The sequence below is a fragment of the Rhopalosiphum padi genome, chromosome 3, assembly GCF_020882245.1.
Source record: "Rhopalosiphum padi isolate XX-2018 chromosome 3, ASM2088224v1, whole genome shotgun sequence".
NCBI lineage: Eukaryota > Metazoa > Arthropoda > Insecta > Hemiptera > Aphididae > Rhopalosiphum > Rhopalosiphum padi.
The window spans coordinates 78,730,670-78,742,920 of NC_083599.1; the positions used below are offsets into that span (position 1 = coordinate 78,730,670).

General features: G+C 30.6%; 2 protein-coding genes across 2 annotated transcripts; one reads left to right on the top strand and one right to left on the bottom strand.

The window, feature by feature from the left end:
• Positions 1 to 236: 236 nt before the first annotated feature.
• On the bottom strand, positions 237 to 965 carry LOC132925906 (uncharacterized). Its single transcript, XM_060990264.1, has one exon. The coding sequence runs from the start codon at positions 963 to 965 to the stop codon at positions 237 to 239; it is 729 nt and encodes a 242-aa protein (XP_060846247.1).
• A 4,619-nt stretch (positions 966 to 5,584) lies between these two features.
• Positions 5,585 to 6,247, top strand: LOC132925907 (tigger transposable element-derived protein 1-like; the record flags this gene model as incomplete). Its single annotated transcript, XM_060990265.1, has 1 exon — positions 5,585 to 6,247. A coding segment is annotated over exon 1 (663 nt), but the record flags the coding sequence as incomplete, so codon positions are not given.
• Positions 6,248 to 12,251: the final 6,004 nt, after the last annotated feature.

Here is a 12,251-nt window from a genome sequence, read left to right on the forward strand (position 1 = left end):
TGTATACATTTTATTATTATTAAGTCGTATCATATATAAATAATGTTAGGTATGTTGTAAAGATATTTAATTAAAAATAACACGTAATAAAACACTTACGGTTATAATATACGTAATATAAAATGTTTTATTTTTACTTTATTAAATATACAAATAATTACAATAAATTTAAATAAATGGTCATATTAAAAAAACAGTAATTAAAAACAAATATATTTACAAATTATAAGAATAGTTCAATCCATATCAGACTCTGAATCAGATGACGTATCTCCAGTAATAGTTAAAGTTAAATTTTGTCTCTCCGCTTCAAACACCTCGTCCATAATGTCATCTATTTCCCAAAACCTATTTTCTTCCAGTATCGTGTGTCTTATAAAGTTCTTCCACATATCTGCATCTACTCTTTCTATGCCTTCTATTAAAAGTTTTTTGACATCAGGTAGTTTAAATGTAGTGTTGTTCATTCTTACGTGATTCTTGATCGATGACCAAGCAAGTTCGATCGGATTAAGCTCGCAATGATAAGGCGGCAGACGTAAAATTGTTTTATTTTGTGCATTGGCGATTTCATCAATAACAAATTTCTCATGTTGAGGCTTAATTTTTTTTACGATGTCTAAAAGTTCTCGTATTATCATAGTCCTATCCACCACTTCCCCTTTATTCTCCAACCACTGTATAATATCGGCCTTCTTCGTTGACGCAGTCGGTGCTTTGTCCAACTTAACTGAATGATACGACGCATTGTCCATAACAATAACGCAGTTGTCCTTTAGACGAGGTAGAATATTTTCCATCCACTCGCAAAATGTTTGCCCGTTCATCTCGTCGTGGTAATCGCGGGAGTTCTTCTTGGATTCAAAACACAATAATCCATTGTCAACAAAACCATCTTCGGACCCTATATGAAGAACAATTAGACGCTTGCCTTTGCCAGACGGATTCACGGAACCGGTCGACATTCCCTTTAGGAATGCGTCACGGTGGGATGTTATTGTTGTATCACGCCATTCATAATTTGGACAGTCACCAGCATTCACCCAGGTTTCGTCTAAATAATACACATGGCGACCCTCTCTTCACGATAGTTCCGTATTGATCTCAAGTACCTTCTTCGCCAAAGTATTAACTCGGTTTTTTCTGTTAGAGCACTGTTACGACCTCTCTTAACGTAACGGAATTTTAATTCTTTCAATAATTTAAACATACTAGTACGCGATACGGTTGGCAAATCTTTATCATCAGACACAGCTTTGTGAATTTTATCAACCGTAGGGATTTCGCGTCGGAACCAAATACTGTGTACGTGCCTACGGACTGCATTCCGATCGAAGTCATCGAACGCTTCAGTAATCTGTTCTCTTACTCTCGTGCGTTTTGGGGATATTACCGTTTTAGTTTCCTTGTAATTACTGATGGTTCTATGTACTGTTGATTCACCAACGCCCATTGTTTTTGAAATTATCGCCCTCATTTCCCTCATTGACATATTTGGATTATCCTTAATAATTGTCTTGTACATATTGACAATGCGTACTCGCTCACGTGAACCAACAATCTAAAATAAAAAAAATACAAATTTTAAATACAAAAATATTATTTAAAAATATTGGGGCCCAAAATAAAAATGAACGCACTTTGTTTTATTATTCAAAATATATGAAAAAATATTTAATCATCAATTCAATTATAATATTTCGTAATAATTACAACCAATAATAAGTACAGTCGAGTAGCGAAAACTCGAAAAACTTGACAAATCGACTGTAGTAGTAAATATGTCAACAAAATTTCTCGACAATCAACTTGTTCGCTCAAATAAAATAACCGAAAATTATTCGAATAATTTATCTTCATAAAATTCAACTATACTTTGTATTATAATAGCAATAAAATAACATTCATTTATGTAATTTTCTTTTTACCAAGTGGATTTTTACGGACACCGGTTTTTTTATTTGCGTATGTAATAAGAATAACTATTATTGTATTTCATATAATACTCACTTTTCCTCGTTTATTCTTTTTTACTGGTGAAAATGCTTCTACGCCTTCAATTCATCAGACTTTCGACGTCAGGAGGTATAACAATCCGCCGTAGGCGAATTGCCCAGCACAGATATCGATTTGCATCGAATGAGGACTGATAGCTAGACACTCGATTACCATTTTTCGTACTTATTTATTTTTTATATATATTCAAAAAAGAACCGGGCATGCGACAAGACACGGTATTATACCGGTTAACGACTGATAGCTAGACACTTAGTTACCATTTTTCAAACTTATTTAGTTGTGTATAAATCAATTTTCCCAAAAGATATGACGTTCGACATAAATTTTGTCCCCTACTATACAACATCAGACTTTCGACGTCAGGAGGTATAACAATCCGCTGTAGTCGGATTGCCCAGCACAGGTATCGATTTGCATCGACTGAGGACTGATAGCTAGACACTCTATTACCATTTTTCGTACTTATATATTTTTATACATTCAAAAAAGAACCGGGCAAGCCTCGAGTTGAACTATATATGTGACCGATTTCTAGACACCCGACTACCATTTCCAACCGAATTTCCCTTGGAACGATTTTCACTCGACCCCCTCGAAGGCGCCGGAGGCGGCTTCCACAAGCCGGGAATCGAGGCATATATATATAATAATAATTTAATAAACAATATTATTATGGACGCCACGAACGTCTTATCAATTCCCGACAACAACCACCTTATCATCATTCATCCCGATAGAAGACTCGCAGTACTACCAATCAGCGATAGGTCTTCCTTTTTTGAAAACTTTCCACTTTCAAGCTCTTCCATCCGTCCTAGGGTATTCACTTACAGCGAGTTTCACTCAGAGCGAGGCACACTCAGAGCGAGGCACACCCGCAGCTAGTATACGCAATACAATAAGATAATATCACGTCGAGGTCACCAAAATGTATGGGCCGGGAACGGACCAATAATAGGCCGTGCGCCCGGTTACCAAAATACTTCGCGCTATATAATACTTCTACTTATTAGTTATTATACTAACACACCGACCGATCTTTGTAAAATTGTGTAAATTGTATATAGCTCAACTAGAATTGGTTGGGTTCGCCGCGCAAATAATAGTGAGCTATGTAGTGTAGTGGTGTGTAAGTGTGTATATATGTTTGTGTGTATACTTAAATCTAAGACGAATAGGTAACTCTATAATAAATAAGGTTACTCAAATGAAAATATGGTATAAAATATGATATAATAATATAAAAAATAAGATACGGTCCTTTAGGCCCAACAAGTAAAAATATATATAGTAATAGGCCTAACCAAAATGCCGATTCGGCACAAACAGATATAATAATAATATATAAAATAATTGCAAGTGTATAAACAGTAAATATCAAAAACTGTGTAGCCCTTATGACCAAACAGAATAAAATATAGATATAATAAAGTCTAATGAAAAAAAGTTATGGCCCTTCTGGCTCAATAACACAATAATTATAATATAAAACAAAACGCTATTAGAGCAGTAACCTGGTATAATTAATATAGAATATAGAAAAGAAAAGCCCTTCTGGCCTCACAATAATAAAAAAATATATAGCCCTTTTGGCTCAACAGAGTAAATGTTATCAATACCTAATAATATAATAATAAATAAATAAATAGCAATAAAAAATAACTCACGGCTTGTCGGTGCACTGCTGGCCAGCTGCTACCTAGCCTATAATACACTAAAAAATTCACACTCAACAAAGATATTCATAAAAGTATAAAAAGACGCAAATGCTACGACGATTGCGACAATGAATATAATATATGAGAATAGTATAATGTAAATATGGCAATTCGCACCGGTATATAAAAAAGATATAGTAACAAATATATGGTGATTAGCGCCCACGCAATAGAGTAAAAAAAATATAATAATATATATAAATAATTATAAAAAAAATAGCAATTTGTGCATATTTAAAAAGTAATGTTCATGACGCAACGGACTCTCTCACGGCGACGTACGGAGAAAGACAAAAGTTGCGGCAGCCGTGTTAAGCTACGCGCACCGGCGAGCCGGCGGCGGCAGATAACGCGCCGATACCTGATTTGCATATTATATAATTCACAAGACACAAAATATAATTAAAACAAAAATAAATATAAAAATAACAGCTGGTGCGCGCGAGTGTTTGTGTGTGTGTGTCGATCGGCTGTTCCTCCGTAACCGATAGTATTTTATTAAATTATTATTATTCTATGGCGGCAACACTGTCATTAGCCACTAATGACAGAAATATTATTTTTAAAGATTTTTATAAAAAAAAAATTGATTATTATAATGAATTATTGAAACTTAAAGAACGAAGTACAGCCGCAAAAGAAAGAAGTGCAGCCGTAAAAGAAAGATGTGCGGCAGCACAAGAAAGTATTGCTGAATCTTTAAAGCTAATTTACAGCAATAAACATAATAATATAATATAATAACATAATAATAAACATACATAATATTTTTAATTTCTCTTCGAGTATCTATAACCTAGCTATTACTTAAATTACTAAAAACATCAGTCATCCTTAAAGCTTCAAAGAAATTTATATTAAAATGTATATCAAAATAAAATGTAATAATATTAAATATTTAATATATGAACAGTTGAATATATAAATATTGGTTTAATTAAATTATTAAATTTAAAAGTTGGAATCCACAAGGTACCCGCGCAATATTTTGTGTACTTATTTGAGATAAAGTTACATTGTATAATGAAGATAATATTGATACTGAAGAGGTGGATTAGGTAAAATATCGGTCGACAATCTGCTGACGGACTTGTTGGCCAGCAATTAAATCAGGATTACCTTTATCGTCGATATTCATATTTTCAACATTTTTTTGTTGACAAATTCCGTAATCCACTTCTTGATTATCAAAATCTACATTATACAATGGAATGTTATCCATAATACATAAATTATGTAAAACTACACAAGAATTTATAATTGTTGATGCTTTGTTTGGTGCATAGTGAAGTGTTCGATGTTTTAGTAAGCATCTGAAATAATGAACTATTTAAATTAAAACTGCATAAAAAATAAAATATTTTATGTTTATTACCGAAACCTCATTTTCAATACTCCATTACAACGTTCAATTGTAGATCTAGCTTTACAAACTGAATCGTTGTAATTCGCTTCAGGCGAATCAGGACGTGGCTCTAAGAATGGAGTTAATAGCCATGGACGTAAAGCATACCCAGAATCACCTACATATACAAAATTAAAATACATTAACTTTGCATTTTAAATTCTTCTTTGCTATACCTACTAAAGCACCAAGTTTTAAAAGTTAAAACTTGCAAATATTTATTAAACATTTTTAATTTATAATTATAGAAAGCTGGTAATATAATTTATTTATTTTATATAAATGTGTTTAATAGTTACCTAAGAGTATATACGATTTATGTCCTTGTGCGTGTAAATCCATCATTAGCGTTTTAACGTTACTTGTATTCCAAATATGAGAATCGTGCGATGACCCTGGCCATCCCCCCTCATTAAAATTTCAACATTCTAACATTGAAGTCATGTTTATGCCTCCAAACACTACCTCACTTCTTCAACCATTAGACCAAGGGGTGATTGCAGCGTTTAAGGCCTATTACGTACGAAGAACTTTTCAACGTCTATTAAAAAACTTAGAAGAAGATCCAGAACTTACAGTTACACAAGGATGGAAAAATTATGACATCGCTAAATGTCTCGTCAATATCAAAGAATCACTGGATGAAGTTCAGCCCTCGACTATAAATGCTTGTTGGCGAGAATTATGGCCAGAAGTTGTGTTAAAAAGCGATAAAATTGACAATCTGAACACCACGGTGAATCAAATCGTAGAAATTGCTCGGAACGTAAAAGGTTTTGATGAGGTAAATAGAGACGACATAGAAGAAATGATGTTGAACTATGATCAGGAACTTACGTTGGAGGATCTAGAAGAAATTACCGAAACCCCGAACGAACCAAAACAATCCGAGGATGATGAAGAGGAAGAAGAACCTGTGAAGCCGGATTTCTCCTCTAAATCAATCAAAGAGATTTTTTCATTAGCAAACCAACTAACTGAACAAGTTCTTATGACGGTTCCACTCACTGAAAGAGCATTAAAGTTTAAAAGAAGAATCCAAGAATTGCTGGTGCCTTACGAAGAAGTTCGCAAAGACATAGAAAACAAAAGGAAACAAACATCAATTACAAATTTTTTTAATCCTTCTTAATATATTATGTATGTATAAATAATTAATAAATTATGTATATTAAAAAAATAAATACATAATAATTGTAAAACATATTAACCTTTTTGTGTAATAAAAATACAAATAAATAAAAATGTCTAATAAAAATTAAAAATTGTATGTAAATAAAACCTAACTTCCCGTTTACATTGCTTTATGGTCTAGTTATCCGCGGTTTCGATATCCGCGCAACTTTCCTGGAACCTAACCTCCGCGGATAACGAGGGATTACTGTACTATAAATTGTGGTACACGACTACGAGGTGAAGTGGATTGTACGTCGTATGTACCGGAGCGTAATAAAAAATATTATTATTGTCTTTAAACAAACAACTTTATTTGTCACGGGTAACAGAAATACGAGAAAAAATAAGACGTTGACACTGTCACACATACAGCACGGTCTGTATCCGTGACTACACTAATTAGTAATTATATGATTCGCGCGATACCACGCCGATCGCCCGGACCCGTGCTTTATCGATGGTCATATCAACACATCGTTATCCAGTCGGGCGGACGGCGGCTAGATATACGCGACGAATCTACAAAATTAATAATTACAATAATAATATAGCACAATATTAATATCAAATTACCACAAAATTAATATTATTTTTCTCGATACTACGTAACAAGCTTTTTATAATATTTAAAAAAAAAAAATTCTGGGGGGGGGAGTCGAGACCCGGGACCCCCCCCCCCCCCGTAAATACACCACTGAGTTCAATAGCTATAATATTAATAAATATAATACATTTATCAAGACAAACTAAAATCTTTAATGATTGAACCTTGAAAACTGTTGGGTTCAAGCAAAAAAAAGTAACAAAAAATTTGCTGTGCTATGTATTATTATTAGGGCAGTGAAGTTATTGCATTAAAAAACACACTAAATTGATTGCATTATTGCATTAAAATATATTAAAAATTGCACTTATAAATTTAAAAATTGCATTGAAAAAATTTAAAAAAATTTAATTATAATCAATAAAATTAAATATATTAATACATAATAATAATAAAAATTAAATATGAATATTGCTTACATTATTGCATTGCACTACAAATGATTTTTTTAAGTTTTCAAAATCGAATGATCGTCTGTTATCGCACAACAAATTTTTGTATCGGGAGAAACTTCTTTCTACGTCAGTAGTTGTTATTGGCGCGTACTTGAAATAGATTAAATCGTTGTTGGTCAAGTCTTCTGGCAAGCCCTCCATTGACTGTATTTCTCCACTTAGAATTTTTGATATACGAAAAATTATTTGATATCCTTCATTTTTTTGTAAAATAGTTTTGAATTTCTGGTTTATTAATATTCCATTTTGTCCCGTAATTTTTTCTATTTTAGTTTCAACGTTTTTAACTATAGATAAAGCTTCGATTAATGGAACATGTTGGGTTTCGAGTTTAGTGATTTCTGCTGGTATGAAACCATAATTGGAATGAATGAATGCCAAGTTGGTTTCCATAGAACTATCCGACAAAAGATTGTTGAGCTTGTTCAATAGAAATAGCATCATTTGAATTTAATAATTGTATTACTTTTTTTACTTCTACAAAATGTTCACAATAGTAGGACGCGGCATTTATCCATGTCCCCCATCGGGTTATAATGGGCTGAGGAGGTAAATTAATACCTGGAGCTTCTTCTTTAAACAATAAAATACGGTTAGGAGCCTTTAAAAATATTTGTTTTACTTTGGCGATAAGCTTATAAATTTTTGGAAAATTACTTCTTATGGTTTCAGCGACTCTATGTATACCGTGAGCCAGGCAAGTTATGTGCACTATTTTAGAATATAAAACTTTAATTGTAGAAGCTGCTTTGACCATATAAGGGGCCGCGTCAGATAAAAATAACAAAACGTCATCGTGACGTATTCCATTGGGCCATAATATAAACATGGACTTGTCAAAAAGTTTGGCTATTGTAGAATGGTTAGCTTTTTCAAGAATGTCCGTAGTGAGTAAAAATATCTTACCAGGTTGATCAAATTCCAAGGTTCCGATTACAACGTTAGCTATGAAACGTCCACTTGTATCTGTTGTTTCATCTATAGATACCCATATTTTTTTACCAGTTACATAATTTCTGATAATTTTCATAGTATCATCGTAGCAATCATTTACATATGTTTTGCGTAAAGTAGTAACTGTTGGAATTTCTTTTCCAGTGTATTTTTCCAAAAATGACCGGAAATGTATGTTACTAATTTTATGTAACGGAATATTACTTGACATCAATGCTTTACATAGATCAAACGAAAAATTTGACTTTTTTGTATTTGTTACTAATTGTTGAACTTGTGACTTTGTATTGTTTTTCTTATTTACTGCCCTAGAATGTTTATCTGTTTTTAGATGTTGTATCACAATATATCGTCTATCGGCACATACTTGCACTTCACACATTTTACAAAAGAGAATACTGTCATCAGAAGAAAATATAGCGTCACCAAATTCTGATACGTAATTTTTTTAAATGGCTGATTTAATCGGTTTGACTTTTGGCATTTTAACGGACGAAATAGACGCGACAAAGTATAACGAACGACTACAGTACGTGCCACAAAAACGTGCGGATGATTTTTGACGATAATAAAATAAATAGACGATAATATATGTTATTGAGGGACAAGTTTTTATCTTAACGACCAAAATGCGATAATCGCTCTATAGAAATAATAAGTAGGTATTACAACAAATATAGAAATTTGTTCACTGCTGCGTTTAGTTACTTTTATTTTATATATTAAGTTATATAATCTTAAATGTAAACGAAAATTATCAAAAATAGTTAAAATTGCAGTAAAATTAAAAAAATCACCAAAATTGCATTTATTGCAATATAATTTTTTTTGGTTTAAATTAAGAGTTTAATGAAACATATTTTAAGCTCACTCAGCAATACATATAACCATTTAAAAAAAACATGCAAATGCAACAACTTCACTGCCCTAATTATTATTGATATAAAATGAAAGTAAAACTTATATAATTTACAATGTACCAGTACCTACTTACATGATATACATTGTCTTATGTTTATGTTGATTATACCTATGTTTAATTAATAATAATTATATAATAGTACCTATTTTGAACTATTTTATAGATAAGTATAGAGGTAATAAAATCATTGATTAATTCATTTTATTCAAGGCTGGGAAAGTTTATGAAATTTTTAACTAAGTTAATTAAAAAAAACAAATAAGTTAGAAATTAAGTTAATAACTTAAAATTAACTTAATTTCTAACTTATTGGCTCGTTAATGCCCAGCCTTGATTTTGTCTACCTTTAGAAAAAACTGATAAATTATTTTTCTATTAATAATATGACTCAATGATATAAATGTATCAAATAATGCTAAATTATTATAGCATAATAATTCAGATATATAATGTATGAAGCAGATAATTGGATATAAGAAACTAATATTTAGTACTATTGCAATTTTAAATTATAAAACATAAAAAAATATCTATAATCTAAATACTTCTAGATAGAAAAAAATATTTTCAACCTCAATTTTATTTTTGATTTTAGTTATTTAATATTTAATATTAGTAAAAATAAATAAAATTTATAATAATTCATTAAATATGCTTTCACATACATTCATGATATGGGGTTCTATATAGGATCACATGCATTTATATTAAGATTAAATTACAATAATCATGTATTTGTATTTACCTGAAAAATCTAATATTTTATTGTTAATATCATTTCAAGCCATAGCATTAAAAATTTTTTTGTTTTTCATAAATTAAATTATAAATTTACATTAAATTAAATTATAATTAATTGTATTAATGATTAAAACAATAAATAAGTATTGAATTTATACCTGGGCTTTTAAAAACTATTTTTTTTATGTACAACTCGTAAATAGTTTTTTTGAATTAAATGCCACTACAGCTGCCTCAACTCTAGTAGTGTAGTTATTTTTTTGTGTAAAATTAATTCTTTTGCTTCCAACATTCTTATTAATCAAGCTATTTAATTGCTCGCACGAGTTATTGTCTACGTTTTCTATAAGGCTATCTGCATTAATTGATAGTCTGTATACTATATTCCGAATATATATGGACCATTCTCCATCCGCAATAACAGTGCACATAGGGACTCCTTGCTCATCAACATTTCCGCTTTCTATCGCTATTCGTCGCTCTTCTTCGCCAGCTTTTTTCAACTCCTCGGTAAGAGCGTCATTAACAGCATCGCTCACAGTAGATAAATTAAAGTAATTTAACCCTCAACTGGTATCGTCATTACATTAATGGTATCGTCGGGTCATATTTGACCCAAAGTTATGATTTAATGTTTGAAGAAAGATAAAATATATTTTTTTAAATTTTTTTTTAAGGGACTATATTTTACAGATATGTTTATTATGAAGGCTAAAAATAAAAAAATAAATTTAGTGGTTTAATTTTTTTTAACATGGATTTTTAAAATTTTGTTTTCTGTAATTTTTTAAAATAACTTCAAATATTTCCAAAAATCACTTAAAATTGAAAAATGCTAAAATTTTACTTCTGGTTCAACATTTAATTCCTTTTAATGTTATAGAATCATAAATTATAATAATTAAAACAAAAATAAGATTCCATTTATATAAATGCACCCCTCTTTTGAGGAGTATTTCATAACAATCAACAAAATAAAATTATACTAAAAAATCCATGTTAAAAAAAAATTAAACCACTTAATTTATTTTTTTATTTTTAGCCTTCATAATAAACATATCTGTAAAATATAATCCCTTAAAAAAAAATTTAAAAAAATATATTTTATCTTTCTTCAAACATTAAATCATAACTTTGGGTCAAATATGACCCGACGATACCATTAATTTAATATGATTGACGATACCAGTTGAGGGATAACAATGAAAAAATGAAATAATTATACGTAAATAGTATCGTCGGGTCAATACAGACCCGACCGCTTATCATTTAATGATAATTTATAAATGAAAAATCTTATCTTTTAATTTACTTCACATGGTAATAGGTTAAGCATGGAAGAAAAAATAAGCCAAAAAATTAAATTAACAACGATGTTTATTTAATCCTCGTGATTAAATGTATAACCATCGGGTCATTTTTGACCCGACGATACCAGTTGAGGGTTAAGTATGAGGTTGACAATAACGAGGGAATTTCTACTGGGGCGCAAAATTCGCTAATTTGAGATTGACCTATTCCTGTTTAAACGTAAAGAGAAATAATATTAAAAAAATTTAAAAAAATATATACCTAGCAACCTAGCTATTAGTAGCGTTTTTTTTTGCGAGGTATTTTTCCTCCATGTCTGAACACCTTCCAAAATAAAAAAAAATGAATCTTGATGTCTTTTTTATCAGTAATAAATAATTCTAAATACGACACTTAAACGCGACTTAACCTAACCTTCGAACTATAAAATATACAGATATAAAATAAATATTTTATTTGTTTTAAAATTCCAAAATACATACCGACAGCCAAAGTACCATAAATAATTGCAAGGTTAATTCCTAAGTACTTAGGTTCATTAATATTTTCCGAATAAATTGAAGATTTTATACCACACATTTTGCACTTAAATTTAAAAACTGAATTGAATGCTTTGCGAATTTCTTTCTGAAATTCCATGTCCATGAATGAACAGTCGAATTTGTCATGTTTACTCTGTTGAATTTGTGCGAATAAATGTTGTATATCAACAATCCTACGACCTTCGAGTGACCTAAAAAATATTTACAATCCCTAATAACATCTTTAAACAAGTATGTACAACCGTATAGGACATAGGTAGTAATACCTATAGTACCTAGACTACCTAGTAAGTAGTAATAATAATTTATAAGTACTTTGTAATAATGGTATCGTTTTCTCTTGAATCTTCATACTCGATAGGTAAAGCTGTGTCAGTAATAGCAGAAATATTAGGATCTGATAT